This window comes from Solanum lycopersicum, chromosome 12, assembly GCF_036512215.1.
Source record: "Solanum lycopersicum chromosome 12, SLM_r2.1".
Classification (NCBI taxonomy): domain Eukaryota; kingdom Viridiplantae; phylum Streptophyta; class Magnoliopsida; order Solanales; family Solanaceae; genus Solanum; species Solanum lycopersicum.
The window spans coordinates 4,286,935-4,303,012 of record NC_090811.1 but is presented as its reverse complement, the minus strand read 5'-3'; the positions used below and the strand labels follow the sequence as shown (position 1 = coordinate 4,303,012).

The 16,078-nt window shown below is 30.9% G+C and overlaps 3 protein-coding genes and 1 non-coding gene across 4 annotated transcripts; 2 read left to right on the top strand and 2 right to left on the bottom strand.

Annotated features, from left to right (window-relative positions):
* Positions 1 to 3,844: 3,844 nt before the first annotated feature.
* Positions 3,845 to 7,827, bottom strand: LOC112940963 (protein FAR1-RELATED SEQUENCE 5-like). Its single transcript, XM_069292622.1, has 6 exons — positions 7,816 to 7,827; positions 6,380 to 6,521; positions 4,290 to 6,309; positions 4,143 to 4,209; positions 3,964 to 4,035; positions 3,845 to 3,889 (listed from the first exon to the last, which is right to left on the bottom strand). Exons 1-6 carry the CDS (start codon positions 7,825 to 7,827, stop codon positions 3,845 to 3,847), a joined length of 2,358 nt encoding a protein of 785 aa, XP_069148723.1.
* A 101-nt stretch (positions 7,828 to 7,928) lies between these two features.
* LOC543916 (xyloglucan endotransglucosylase-hydrolase XTH9-like) lies at positions 7,929 to 9,189 on the top strand (the record flags this gene model as incomplete). The annotated part of the gene is given in 3 exon segments (NM_001247549.1): positions 7,929 to 8,229; positions 8,324 to 8,517; positions 8,656 to 9,189. Coding segments are annotated over 3 exon segments (873 nt in total).
* A 2,172-nt stretch (positions 9,190 to 11,361) lies between these two features.
* Positions 11,362 to 14,856, top strand: LOC101261489 (phosphatidylglycerophosphate phosphatase 1, chloroplastic/mitochondrial-like). The gene is made up of 5 exons (XM_004251767.5): positions 11,362 to 12,232; positions 12,356 to 12,433; positions 13,139 to 13,212; positions 13,285 to 13,392; positions 14,632 to 14,856. The coding sequence occupies exons 1-5, from the start codon at positions 11,668 to 11,670 to the stop codon at positions 14,743 to 14,745; spliced, it is 939 nt and encodes a 312-aa protein (XP_004251815.1). The 5' UTR covers positions 11,362 to 11,667; the 3' UTR covers positions 14,746 to 14,856.
* Positions 13,820 to 13,924, bottom strand: LOC112939954 (U6 spliceosomal RNA). The gene has a single exon (XR_003244883.1). It is a non-coding gene; the product is annotated as a U6 spliceosomal RNA (small nuclear RNA).
* Positions 14,857 to 16,078: the final 1,222 nt, after the last annotated feature.

Genomic DNA, 16,078 nt, shown 5'->3' with positions numbered 1-16,078 from the left:
CATTGAGATTCGATATGTCGTAGTCTGAAAAATAAATTTGTTCAGACCTAGCTCTAAAACGGAGAATAGTTACCAGCATTCTTGGTGCGATTACTTATTTGTAATTGTAACCGATAATTCAAAGGGTGATCTAATATTTAATGAAGTAAAGAGAATTATGAAGATTTTTGTTCAGATTCAAAAAAGGTTTGTTTTTCATTTGCTTAAGTTTTGTTAGATAGAAATATTCGATACTTATGCTGATAGAAAATAACAAGTACTAAATGAAATGATTGATATACGTTAAAATTAATTCGAACAATAACAATAATAGAAAAACATATAACTAAATTTCAAGTGAGATTATTTTATAAGTATTTTTTGAAATTTTATTTTACATGACTTAAAATAAATAGGTTGAACTCACCATGCAAACCATTTATGGAAGCATCTCAACCAGCAATAAATGATTATACCAAACATTTGGTACAAAATAATTCATGACGGTGCTTAATACGACATAGGTCCAAAACTACATGAAAAATAATGCATGGATATATTAGCATAACAAATTTTTAATATGTAACAATGTCAGAGTCATGTGCCAAAAAAATATAATTTTGACCAAACATTATAATTTCATCCAAAACGAACATTGATCCATTTTAATTATTCATAAAATATATTTGTCTTTCTAATTAACACTCGATAAATTAGTTTTGACTATCTTATAAGCTTAGTCAAATACTGTATAAGCAATTAAAGGCTAAACTCATGTTGATCATATTTTTATTGACAAGATAAAAATATAATTACATTCTTAATTTCAAATAAGTTGAAATCAATTATATATGAATGTTCATTATCCTTTAAATAAGTTATACCTAAAATTCAAATAATTTAGGTTAATTGGGCAAATTTTGAATAGTTGGTCAGGTTAGTTGAATTGTAATTATGAATGTGTGGTCAATTATTTTTGACACATGACTTCCACCAGAGCTTACGCACACCTCGTTGCATCTATAATGATTAATATCACTAGCTAATTACAATTACATTCACAACTTAAAATTTATGAATTACTATAACGATCTGGATTATATGCATTACTTCGATAAATTATATTGCATTCTTTAATTGAAGATTAGATTGGAGTATTATTTAGAAGCTTCATTGATAATTCACAATTTTCAAACATATCCTTTTACTATGAGGTTAAAATTGATCTCGTCCAAGAAAATTATATATAAATGTCAGAGGACTAAGCAACAAAACTCTTTCCCGAGTATATAAGACATATTTCTTGTTTTTTTAAAAAAAATTATTTTTCCACTAGATTTCGTTATATTTATTAGAATTTAATTAAATTTGGGAAGCTTTTAACATGATCTTTTTTCAATTCTAGAGGTTGAACTTAAGATTTTTAATTAAAAGTGAAGATATCTCAATCATCCAAATGTAACCCGTGGCGGAGCCACACATATTTGAGAATTGATATTCTTCGTCAAAAAATTATATTATATAACTAGATTGAAATACTTTTTTAATGTACATACTGACACTACTTAGCTTTTATGCGATTTTACTTCTGTATATTTTGACACCATCGTTAAGAAATTACATTATGTAGCTAGATTGAAATATTTTTTTAACATACATACTGACACTACTTAGCTTTTATGCGATTTTACTTCTGTATATTTTGACACCACTTAGTCGAAATTTCTCCTCCGCCATTAAATGCAAGCACAACTCATATTAATTGCCATACTTCTTATTGATTAAACAACAGCAATAATTATGCCTTGATCTCAAATTAATTGAGATTGTCCTATATATACCATTAGAAATTAATTGGACAAATCTTGAAATATTTTATGAATTATTAGTCATTGTTAGTTGAAAAAAATATTAAAACTATGATGTATTGATTATTTCTGGCACATGATTTCCAGTGAAGCCTCCATAAACCTCTATGCATCCATCTTGATAATTGAGAATTACAAAGGTCCCAACAATTAGAATCCTAGAACTAGAATTATTGAAAAAACTATTAATTATATTTCAATAATATATGCATTATTTTATGCTCAAATTATTTTCATGTTTCAAAGTGTTTGGACAATTGGACCTATGTCATATTAAGTTGAGATATGTCACATAAAGATATGTTGATTAACTTAATATGTTATTAAGATATGTTTTATTGGTACAACAAAAAAAGATATGCTATTTTGTATAGCCACTTAATTATTGGGTTGAGATATGCTTCCATAGTCTAGAGGTAAATGTTTACATTAAATCATATAATTTTATCTTAGTAGTTAGTAATCGAATTGAATTTAATACCTTTTAAATTATATGCGAAGCTAAATATTTTAAGATTTTTAGTATGGTATATATATATATATATCGAGTGTTGGTAAATATTTATCAATGATCTATTAGTATGTATAATCATGGGAAAAGGGTCTGAAAAATATTCTAACTTTGATCGAAATTGTTGTTACGATATCAAACTTTATGGAGGATCTTTTATCCCTACACTATTTAATAGTGTATCTCTTTCTATTTTTATTGGTATATATATAACCATTGGTCCGATTAATTTAAATCGCGTTGTATAAGACCATTTTATATATTTTACCAAACGATCTTTTATGTTTCTAATATTAGTTAATTGTTTAAATTGAAAATTAGATAACAGCTGTTCCATGCTATTCAGATCCATTTGTTTCCAATATCCAAGAAATAGGATAATTAAACAAAAAATAGGATAATAAAAACTATACTTTAGTGGTAAAAGAATACAAATAAAGCCCATAATTTACTCTGCAAACCAAGTAAATTCACACAATCACATGCCCTTCTATTTTTCACAATAGCTGTATCCTATTTGATATTTCATAAGACATGTTCAGATGTGGTTATCAAAGTTAGATCTTATTTTCATAAATAAAATGGTTATTTTTTATTATTATTTAAATTTATAATATTTGATCGTTATGTAATAACGAAAACTTTCGTTTTGTGTAATAATTAGTTTAATGTGGTTGCATCATTATTTCTTTGAGTTTAACTACTATCCACTGACGGTGGACAAAAAATTACACGGACATATTATTTTTGGAAATATTTAATTTTTTTAATTAATATATTTTAATATTATTAATATTAAAATAAAAATAATAATAGAGTGTTATATGGTAACTTGAATTATAAATTAATTGTACAAATTTAATTAGGATTCTTATTTGTCTTACCAAAAATAAAAAATACATAATTTCTTGTGTTTTCTTATTGGAAAGCACTTCAATCCTTCAAAGAAAATCATTGCCAACATATTTTTTTTTTTATAAGAACCGGTACTTGTTGCCATTGAAGCAATGCTAGCAAAATATTAATATGAAACTATTCCAGAAACAAAAAGTGCAACAAAATCAACATATTCAAACTTATAAGAGTAAGCAAACAAAATCAAACACTATTAAATACGGCCCATGATTTAATCACAATTGCATGCTTGGTTACAAATTTTATTCTTTCGGTGAAAATTTTTTGTTGCTATACGTTGTTATTGCTGCTGCTATGTATCAGAGAGTGGAGTATCCTTGCTAACATATATGAAGGCATAAAAGAGTAACTAATTCACTATGAATAAAAACACAATCAACAAAAAAAACTAAAGCTAAAACTCTGAGTTATTGTATGTAAACTTAAAAGAAAAAAAAGTCTTGAACAAAAAATATCCCTGGATTTATATTCTGCCAAAGAAAGAAAACAGAACAAAATGAATTTTGAATAATTGTCTCTCTAGACATCCTTTATAGTTTTAAATTCCACAAACTCCAAGTCACCTTGTAGATTAGAAACCTCTTTGATATGGATACGAAGTTGCTCTCATCAAATCCTGAAACAGTAATTGTTTACAAATGCATATATGCTATATATAAAATACATACAAGCGCAGTAAAATAAACCCACCATAAATGAGGTTGGATATGAATCAGCACGACCACTTTGCCCTTCAAAAGGTTCTGAATATGCTGAGAATTCCTTTAAAAATGATTAAATAAAAGAAAAATTTGTTAGCTAAAAAGAGAATGATACATAAGAATAAGTCTTAGTCAAAATTCACATAATTTATCAAAATAAAACCTTACCATTGTAGGATCTGCATTAATGATTGTTTCCCTGCTATTGAATTCCTTTTCAACATTAATGTGTGAACTGAAAATTAAGCAAATAATTGAAATATGTGATTTATTCAATGAATTCACATTAAATTAAAGATCAAACTATAAAATTACCTTACTCCTTTGCCTTTTTTTCTGATTTTGGTTTCTCTTTTTGATTTCAGCGAAGAGCTTCTTTTAACTTTCTGAGAACTTTCTAAACCGCTTTTCATTCTCAAAGAACGAGGACGTCCTTTAGTAGCCACGCATGGAGGGTCAAGCAAACTAAATTTTTCTCTTTGTTCACTTGAGTTCAAATCATTATTTGACTCGTTAACTTGATCATCACAAACATTATCATTATCCTCATATGGAAGTTCATCAAGTTCTTTACTTAGTTGCAACAATTTCTGATATGTAAATTTATAATGCTTTTCTGAACGAGTAGCTCGTTCAGAGAGCCCAAGAGAATGTGTCATAATGTTATTAAACCATATAGTAGAAGACTTCAGATTATACGCAAGCGATCCTGCACTTGAAATGTCATTAGCTTTTTCTGTAGTTGCATACCTTGTCCATCGATCCAATAAATAACATGGTGGAAGCGAGTGAATCTGTTTCTTTATAAATATCATAAGCACATGTCTACACAAAATTCCCATGAACTCAAACTTATGACAAGAACAAGTAGCATTCTTTAATTCAAGATTCAACCTAACAATATATGTCGGTGTTTCTCTCTGAAACAAATGCACTTTATAAATATGTATCCCATCCTGAACCTCAATTTTTTCTGAAATAAATTTTTGAGATTGAATTAACTCTTCTTGAAATTTTTGAAATATTTTTCTGGTATATATTTTGGCTGCTTCATCCTCCATTGGATATAATGTTTTCAAGATAGCCTTTGAATGCTTTGTCTTATAATCCTTCTCCCTTACTTTGTTATACCTAGCGTCAACAGCTTTATCATATTGCGTCACAAATACACTCATTGGCGTACTAGAGTTAAGAAAATCTTTAAAGTATTTATTCATACTTTCACTTCTTTGAGTTGTTGACATTCCAGCACAAAAAGTAGTTCGCACATATGCTGGAATCCATTTCTCGCGAATGGTGTATATCTTACGCAACCAAATATGCTCTTCTAAATTGTACATTTTCATTATATCGATCCAAGCAATTTCAAATTCCTCAGGAGTTGTTGTACAATGTAAACACTTACTAAACTTATTTTTAAAATCATCAAATGCATGAAAAACATGACTTAGATATTCAGGAATCTTCTTCTCAATGTGCCACATACAAAAATGGTGTGCACTATTCGGGAACACCTTTGCAACTGCATTTGTTATTGCAGCATCTTGATCTGTGATTATTGTACGAGGGGAAATACCAAACATTGCCTCTTGCCAAGTATGAAGTAACCACTGAAAAGTTTCTTCCGTTTCATCCCAAAGAAGAGAACATCCAAATAAAATGGATTGGTGATGGTTATTAACTCCGGTAAATGGAACAAAAGGCATCTTATATTTATTTGTCAAGTATGTAGGATCAAATAGGACAACATCTCCAAAATTCTTGTAAGCTATCCTAGACCTAGCATCTACCCAAAAACAATTAGCTAAATGACCCTCCACATCCATTTGTATTGCATAAAAGAATCCTGGGCTATCAGATTGTCGCTTTTGAAAGTATTTCAACATCAATTGTGCATCTCCTTTCTCAAGACAATTTTGCCTTTTAGTGCTCAAATAATTCTGAATATCTCGTCCAGTTATATTGAGATTCTCTATGCCTCCCGCCTGAGTAGTTAACACTGATGCGATTTTACTTGGACGAATACCAGAATTATTTAAGAGATCAATAAGATTTTTTTGAGCCTCTGATTTTTTTCTTTTTGATCGCAAGAATTTCTGACTATTAGGAGAAGCAAGTTCATGATTATGATTCAAGACAAGCCTAGCTATAACCCACTTTTCTTCTTCTTTCTTTGACATATATATCATCACTTTGCACCCCTCTCTAGTCTCATCTCGTTGCTTATTACTCTCAAGACATTTTTTTTGAACGAAATCCTTCTTTTGAACAAACAAACTCTTGACCAATAATGGATTTATCTTTTCTTGATCTACTAATTCGATTTTTGCGCACACTAAAACCATTACGATGAGCATAATCAAGATAAAATTTAAATCCAGTATCAAGTGATTGAAATTCCATACCGATGTAAGGCTCTCTTAATTCTTGCTCACCTAGTTGAGGAACAAAAGATACAACTGCATTCATGTTGCTTTCTATATCCTCCAAGGAATCTTCAATTCCTTCTGCATTTTGCTCTTCTAAATTAGAGATTTCAAAAGTTTCCTGCAATACACAATTATTAGATATTAGACTGATAGGGTAAGTTAGCTTTAAAATTTTAAATATTTTTCATGGCTAATGTATTGAACTTCTTCAATTTGCTAAAAAGTTCTTAAACGTATTCTTTAAATATCTTCATCACTACAAAACATAAATTTCTTCATACATTAAAACAAGAATATTTCTTTGAAACGTTTATTCATGTTGCGAAAAAGACTTAATAAGTTATGTAAAAAAAGATATACGAGGAAAACGCTACCATGATAATTGTTTCAAATTGCTTCAATGGTGGATAGTTGGTTGCTTCAATGGTTTATGTAGAAAAAGAAGAACGTTAATACAACTAAGAAAACACAAGAAATTATGTATTTTTTATTTTTGGTAAGACAAATAAGAATCCTAATTAAATTTGTACAATTAATTTATAATTCAAGTTACCATATAACACTATGTTATTATTTTTATTTTAATATTAATAATATTAAAATATATTAATTAAAAAAATTAAATATTTCCAAAAATAAAATGTCCGTGTAATTTTTTTGTCCACCGTCGGTGGATAGCAGTTAAACTCTATTTCTTTTCTCTCTTATTTTGTCTTTATTTTAAATTTAATAAATATATTTTATCTTTATCCTTCTATTTAATAATAGTTTTAGTAGGCACTCTATATTTCTAGTAGATTTTTACTATAAATTGTTGATGTGTGGATTTACGTAACAATTAAAAACAACATAATCTATTTAATACAATAAAAATAACTTTTAACGGCATTAGATATTGACACTAATAAAAAATGCTAAAGCCTTTACTGACATTAGTTAAGTTCATTAGAACCAACGTTGCTAAAAGCTTTAGGAACATATATAAAGAGTAACAATTGCCGTTAAAAATACATATTAAGCGATAATTAAGAATTAAATGCCGCTGATGGTCATTTTTGTTGAAGTGATTAAAACATATATTTTAACTTGACATCAACTGCTATATATGACTTTCAATTTTGAGTATGTCATGACAGCGTCCAACGTGTATTGAGTTATAAACACTTAAACTTATAAAATGTTGAACAAATAGATGCATGCATCTTACGTGGCAATTCACGTCTTATGTGACATCTAACATGTATTAAGCCGCTTAGTCTGTATATATCTACTTGTTCAACATTATACAAATCTAAATATCTACCCGTTAAATTACATAATCGAAAAAAACCAGGACCCCACGCGCAAGTAATTATTATGGTTCACAATAATTGTGAATAAACTAAAGTTTCCAGCTCACATTCCTTTGTCACCAGTTGCCCCATATTCCCTCTCATAACAAATAGATCCTTCCTACTATGTCCTACTCCTATAAAAAGGCTCATTTAACCAAACCAATAACATCAAAATTTTACATTATTTCTTTAACAATTTCATCATCTTAGAAAATTATGTCTTCTAAATTTTCATCAACATTGCTTCTTCTTATTTCAATACTAATGAGTATCCAATTACTAGCCTCAGCTGGTAATTTCTATAGAGATGTAGACATAACTTGGGGCGAAGGACGCGGTAAAATACAAGAAGGCGGTAGAGGCCTTGCCCTATCGCTTGATAAACTTTCTGGCTCTGGCTTTCAATCCAAAAATGAGTACCTTTTTGGAAGATTCGATATGCAACTTAAACTCGTCCCTAAAAACTCTGCTGGCACTGTAACAACTTTCTTCGTAAGTCTTAAGGCCTCTTATTATAATTTGAACTTCATTATTCTTATTATAACATGCCATCCTATTGCTCATGATGGATTGTTTCCTCTGTTAGTTATCTTCACAAGGAGAAGGACATGATGAGATCGATTTCGAGTTCTTAGGCAATGTCTCTGGCCAGCCTTACACTATCCATACCAATGTATACACACAAGGAAAAGGAAACAAAGAACAACAATTTCATCTTTGGTTTGATCCAACTGCCGCGTTTCACACTTACACCATCGTCTGGAATCCTCATCGCATAGTGTAAGTTAACACAAAATCACCTCACAAATGTATATATATACTCTGAGTATCAGATCACCTAAAAGATAACAACATGTTAAAATATTTTCTTAAGATGAACTACATTTGATGTTACTAAATTTTTCGATATATATTCAGGTTCTTAGTAGATAACAGTCCAATTAGAGTGTTCAACAACCATGAAAGCATGGGAATTCCATTTCCCAAGAGTCAAGCAATGAAAGTATACTGCAGTTTATGGAATGCAGATGAATGGGCAACCCAAGGAGGCAGAGTGAAAACAGATTGGGCACTTGCACCATTCACTGCTTATTACAGAAACATTAACATTGATGGTTGTGCAGTATCATCAGGTGCCTCTACATGTAAGTCTATCGGTTCAACAAACAACGCGAAGCCATGGCAGACACATGAACTTGATGGTAAGGGACGGAATAGACTACGATGGGTGCAGACCAAACACATGGTTTACAATTACTGTGCTGATTCTAAGAGGTTTCCTCAAGGCTTTTCTGCTGAATGCAAGAGTTCAAGATTTTAATGAATCAAATGAGTAGAATTCTTTATTCTTTTGTACCAATAAAAGTTTTGTTGGCTACTTATTTTGTTGTTGTTGTGGTTGAAATTTTCATGTTTGCCCTTTTGTTATCTTAACAACTTTGACATTCGTTCAACTTTTGGTTCATTCATATCATTGTCGTTCACAAATTCAAACTCGTATTTGTTTTTGTCATTAATCAAACTTCAGCGTAAAGTGAATGAACTTTACGTATTCAAGTTCTTCGAGAATAAAAATTTAAATTTACGTTTCAACTTTTTCCTATAGTTTAAAATTACAGTTAGGACAAGGCAAAATGAGAGATTTTCCTAATAGTGGAGGTAATATTATAACAAAATTCAAAAGGTGGGGGAAATTACTTAGTTTTTCACATTACAAGGGCAAAAAATTTGACCTTTCCTCCAAATGTGCTATGAATATTTAGTTATTTTATTTATAGTAAAAAATATTTGAGAAAATTATAATTTTAAAAAAATGTTTTTACTCTTGGAATAGTAATAGTGAAAAATCATTCATTAAAGATCGGAGAAGTATTGTAAACACATTTAAACTTGGCACAAATTATTAACTGCGTTTTAGAATTATTAATAGCCTTAAAAATATCTCTTTACTTGATTAATTACATACTGATCTGTCTCATGACATATCAAGTATTCTCAAACTTGATAAAAATTTAAGGGTGTATTTTACTCATGTTGCAAGATTAGACATGTATTTATATTTATGTTATTTTAATTCTTTAGGGAGACAAGAACTTATATTTAATAGTTCTTTTTTCCTTTGCTAGATCTGATATTGAATGACAAAGAGGATCTTATCTCAAAGAAGCACACAACTTTAAGATGCAATTGGCAGAATTATAAACAAGTAATATAATGTGATATTTCACATGTATGTTAATATTACAACCAATAACTAATAAGTTAACCAGACATAGATCTAGTCAAAGACATTATTGCACACTACTAGATTTCTTGTGAATCTAGCTATTTTGATTCCTATGCTATTGGTGTAAAATAAATTTGTACTATTAGTCTAGTTTAATCAATCGTTATATGTTACTATTTTGTTTAATTAGGGGTGTATTTTATCCATATTATAATATTAAATTTAACGAGTATTATAGGTGTAATACCTAATAAAAAAATTTCTTGTTGGATTTGACATAACAACTACGAGTTTCCTCCCTCGATACATCCAATAGTAGCCTCCGGAACAAGATCCTTAATAGTCAGCCTATGATCTCATCCAATTGAGCATTGTTTTCAAAAATGTTTTTGGGGCAAATCTTGGGACGGGGCGTACCAAGAACGCTCTGGGTGTAAATTAAATACGTAGATCCATAAGGCATAAGTCCTTATAAAATTTTCGGCGTAAGTCCTAAATTTTGAGGTGTAAGCCCCAAGCTTAAAAAAGCAAGTCCTGAGCGTAAAACGTACGCTCGGGCGCTTTAAATTTATTTTTAAATTTTTTTTCTTGCTTTAAATCATATTTTTATTATTGGTGTAATAATAATTCTCAAATAGTAATTATAATACTTTTTTTCTTCATTATTGATTATTAATACTTATTTCAAATCAAAACAACAAATCATTGAAAGGTTTACTTTTGCTTACAGTATTAGTAATAAAATTATAAAATTGAATATACATGAGACTATGCCTCATAGTCCGTGGGACTTACACGCCGTGTCTCAAAGCTTACCCTTGCCTTGTACTGTCTAAAACGTCTCGCCTCATGCCCTCGCCTTTTAAAACATTGCAATTGAGTAATATATATATATATATATATATATATATATATATATATATATATATATATATATATATATATATATATATATATATATATACAAATACATGAATCAAGATAATGATATCTTAGTCTTCATCTTTTTCTAAGTATGTAGTTAAGACATAATTACATACGCATAAATACCTATATTTGAACAACTATAACTTCGTCTAGTTATAAGTATGTATCTATTCATAGATACGTCACAAAATTGATACGAAATAGATGTATTTATGTAAAATACATCACATATATACCGGATATAATAGTCCCCTATTAGAACCGGTCTGTTACTATGCACATATACACTAGATACATCAATGCATATTTGATACTGTATACGTAGATACATGAAAGTGTGAAACACACATACAGAGAGTAAAGGAGGGGTGAGGGAGGGAGAGAGGTGAAACACATACGCTAGATACAGTATATCTAGAGACAAATATAGTGTATCTAGAGGCAACTCGATCGAAAGATGAGTAATTATTGAAATGAAGCCTCCCTAAGTTCATATAGGCCCAATGATTACACACCTCTTGCCAACAATATATACTCAAGCCCAAATTTCTCAAAACCTCATCAAATTTCCAACTAAAAGAGTTTTGTCCCTCAAATTTGAGTGGCTACAAGCCAAAGACAACATTCTTGTCACCCCACCCTGTTTTTTGTGACAAATGTAGAATGATGTACAAACATGGAGATTCCATTAAAAACTTTACCTTATCGATACACATTATACATACACTTCCTTAATCAAACTACAACTATAAATTTTTTTTGGTGGATTCTTGATCATGCAATCTACTTCAATTACACCATGGAACACTTACTTCCATTACATTCCTAACAAATTTCCCTTCAAACATTCACTTCATTTCAAGAAAACACTTGTTACTTACACACACAGTTGTCACCAAGAACAAGAGAAGCAAACTAGACAGAAAGATGTATATTGGCAAGAAATGAACTATTCTGTTGAAAAAGAGAAACCCCATTACAGAAATGATGTAAAAGAGCAGGGGGTTGAAGTGATTGTTCATTCAGGCATTCGATCGAACAGTTGGTGGGCAAGGATTAAAGCTGCATTGGGGCAGAGGATTAATGTAGAGGGGGTTTCTTTTTCTGTTGGGATTTTTCGTAAAGACAAGCATTTGGCAATTCCACATGTGTTTGTGCAAGATATAAGGTATATTGATTGGGCTGAGCTTAAGAGAAGGGGATTCGAAGGCGTGGTTTTCGATAAGGACAATACAATTACAGTTCCTTATTCTTTGAACTTGTGGTCTCCTCTTGCTTCATCAATGGAACAGTGTAAAGCTTTGTTTGGCAACAACATTGCTGTTTTTAGCAACTCCGCGGGTAAATTTCATTAGGAATTCGTATTTGGTATCGTGTTTTTTCTTGTAACTTTAAAGTTTAAAGGTGTTTCTTTTTTTTTGTTTTTCTGCAGAACTGAGTGTTTGATGATTTGGGAATTTGTAGGACTAGCTGAATATGATCCTGATGGTAGAAAAGCTCGGATTCTTGAACGTGCAATCGGAATTAAAGTCATTAGGCATAGTAAGTTGTTCCTGTCTATGCCTATGCTATTTGCATCACTTGCATCCACTCTTGTGTGACGGTGTTTGATTAGGACATATTTAAGACGTTACATGTTATTTTACTTGCATTTGAAGTAAGCATTGAAGTATTGATTATAAAGTTAGTTTGATAGCGAAAGCATCACATCAAAGTTTAAAGTATGAGGAATTACATGAAGTTGAGTTCTTGAAAGATTTGAAAGTTGTGTAGGGTAATATTATTAGCTGAATTGGATCAAACAAGTGTGTAATCAGAGGCGAGTTTATGGGGTTCGAACTGTCATTTCACCTATAGCTTGTCGTCGTTATTGGATTTGCAGTATACTTAACAGATTTCCTCATGCAAATACAGGTCTAAGCAAAAAACTACCGAGTTTGCCCAAACCCATTGTGAATATTCTACCTCCGCCTCTATGTGTAATATAAACTTTGATGGGGACTATAACTTTAAAAATTACTTATTTACTATGGTAGCCTTTGTATCGTAATTCTCTTTTATCACTTAAACCAAACTCTATGTTGCTCAGACTCTTCACAAAATGGAACGGGGTGCATGTTGTATCCTCCAAAACTAGAGTTTTTTTAAGGATCCGACATCGGTGCGACAACATTTTTTGAAGATCCGAACAACATAGCATTGAGTTACTGCGACTTGTATATGCTGATTCTTTAACACTAAATATAGGGTTGAAGAAGCCAGCTGGAACAGCTGAAGAAATTGAAAGGCAATTCGGTTGCAAATCCTCGAGACTTATTATGGTAGAAGTGGTTCTTCTTTCCTTTATTTTTTTAAGGTTTCTCAATCCTTTTCTCATTTAGCGTCTTTTGCAGGTGGGTGATCGGCCTCTTACAGACATAGTTTATGGAAACAGAAATGGTTTTCTTACTATTTTGACAGCACCATTAAGTCTCTCAAAGGAACCATTTATTGTGAAGCAGGTAAGGCTTCTCAAACCTGTCTTCTCGGATGAACCTAATAAAACTTTTTGTTTATTCTAATGAATTAATATTGATTACATTACTCTTTTGAGATCATGTGATTTATAAAATTTCAATTTACTAAGGGGTATAAAAAACGGAAAATAGAGTATCGAACTGCTTTGACTATTTGTGTTATAAGTTCTCTTGGACGACTACCAAACGTAAGCTTTTTCTCTAACTCCTATGTTTGTACTGATTTTTGGACCTTCTCTTCTTTTGATTAATGATTTCCCGACCTTATTAAGTTGCAGATATGCTATCTGCATTGTCAAATTTTCTTTAGTATGGCAATAACTTTAGCTTGTTTTCACATGGAACAAGCAACTTGAAACTTTTAAGCTGATTCTCTACCTATGAGTGCCGATAAGGCTTCTTAAAGTTCTTTTAAGATTTCGACCATTTCTCAATCTCTGTGTAACATCCTTGTGCAAAGCCCATGCTAATTCTTCTCTGTATAGTTTCAATTTTATTGGTTATCCCCGAAGGGGCTTCTTAGCCATGTTCTCTTTTAGTCCTCTGACCAAGACAGACATCGATAAGATTCATTACTAGTTCCTGTTTAATAGTCTACTGATGGTTTTTCTTTACGTCATATAAATCCTTGGTATTGACTGTAGAGAGAATGTCCCATTCTCTTATACTTGAAATCTCAGCTGAATTACAAATTCGTCATCAGAGGCCATTTTTTGATGCCTAAAACTGTTTTATATCACCCCTTTGCATCAAACTACCTGTCTTCAATAGAATTGGCATGTATACTGAATAGGGGAAAAGGTCTTTCGAAAACAGTCTCTCCACCTTCTCGAAGGTAAAGAGGGTAAGGTGTACACTCTACCTCCCGAAACCGCACTTGTGGGGACTACACTGGGTTCATGGGCGGAGCTACAGCATGGTAAGAGTGGTCAGATGAACACCTTTCGTCGGAAAATTATGTCGGGCATATAGGCAAAATACTGCTGAATGAAGGAAAAACTAACAAGGCATCTTGGCACAAAGTCAAAATATTAAGTTTATGAATTCTGAATTTCAGAATAACGACTCCAAGTGCTAATAATTGGGTTCTAAATTTAATTTCGGTACATAGTTAACTAATTTATTAATACAAGTACATGGTTTAAGCAAAAGCTACTGAGTTCGACCAAACTAGTATCTGGACTTCTGCCTCCGCCTCACTTCCTTTCGTTTTGGTTCTTGCAGGTTCGGAAACTCGAAATGGCCCTTGTGAACAGATGGTCTAGTAAAGGGATAAAACCAATTAGTCACTGGCTTCTTCCTGATTGCCAGTATTGTATAAAGGATGAACTACTATAGTCTTCAGGATTATTTTTTTTTTGGTGAAGATGGAAAAGTATATGTTAAACAGCCATCTTTGTTACTACCACTAGCTATTTATTATACAGTAAAAGTTCTTGTGTTGTTTTACCAAGGCATATTAGGAGATATGGTATAAGCCGAATTCACGTTACATCAAAAATGATCATTAGCAACAAATTAAGAGCTAAATATATATACTTTTAGCGGCAATTAGCATTTTATATATTTCTAAAGCTTTTAGCGATATTGGTTCTAATGGTACTTAACTAATACCAATAAAGACTTTAACACTCTTTATTAATGTCAATATTTATTGCCGCTAAAAGTAGTTTTGGTTCTGACTCTGTTAATGAGTTAGTGGGTTGAGAATCATTCGGGATGAGACAAAGAGATTGTTTTCGAAAGACCCTTAGCAACAAAATAGTAAGCAACAAGAAATCGGAGCAAAATTTGTCAGAAGGGACTAGGGAGCAAGGACAACAATAAAATAAATGACAAAACACCAACCACACTAAGCAAGACAACCTTACACTACTTACTAATTTGGTAAATACGTGTTTTCCACTCTTCCTATTTAAGATCACGTCTCACTTCTCCCCTGATGCACTTCATCGACCTACCTCTACCTCTCCTCATATCCTCTAGAACCAACATCTCGCACATCTCTTGCTACATATCTTTTCTTAACATAGCCAAACCATCTCAATCGTACTTCTTTTCTAAGGTCATCTCAACTTATAACCTAAGTCATTGAAATATTAAAATTTTCACCAAAATGGGTGGCACAAATAACAAATTGACATATGTTGAAAGAAGAAAGGTTAGGCTTTCCACAATAATGATGGGAGGGTCAATATAAATCATTAATACAAACCTACCTCTTCTTGTTTTTTTTTAATAAATAATTATGCCAATAGAATATGGGACCTCCTTATATTAATTATGGTCTCTCTCTCTTCTTCTTTTTTTTTTAAATTATTTACAGTAACAGAATTTTTTTGTGTCACCATTTAAATTTTACTCATATTAATAATATCCCCTCCGTATCATATTAAATAGATTTTAATTTGAACAATGTACCTCAATAAATATATATATATATATATATATATATATATATATATATATATATATATATATATATATATGCTCTTTAAACACCATGTTCTTTTGAATATGTTATGTCAATTTATATAAGGACGTATCATTAAACATGAAATTAATTAGAATATCAGAATTAAAAACTTAATAAGGTCAGTTCACATATGATATTTTTCTAACTTTTCAAATGTCCCAATATAAGTAATTGCTTAAAAAGAATATCACCTTT

Coding starts and splice junctions, on each gene's coding strand:
- LOC112940963 (XM_069292622.1), bottom strand. Junction 4,036..4,142: donor TTAATGCAGATCCTACAATG/GTAAGGTTTTAT, acceptor TCATTTTTAAAG/GAATTCTCAGCATATTCAGA. Junction 3,890..3,963: donor CATATCCAACCTCATTTATG/GTGGGTTTATTT, acceptor TTACTGTTTCAG/GATTTGATGAGAGCAACTTC.
- LOC101261489 (XM_004251767.5), top strand. CDS start 11,668: ATGCAATCTACTTCAATTACACCATGGAACACTTACTTCCATTACATT. Junction 12,233..12,355: donor TGTTTTTAGCAACTCCGCGG/GTAAATTTCATT, acceptor GGGAATTTGTAG/GACTAGCTGAATATGATCCT. Junction 13,213..13,284: donor AATCCTCGAGACTTATTATG/GTAGAAGTGGTT, acceptor CGTCTTTTGCAG/GTGGGTGATCGGCCTCTTAC.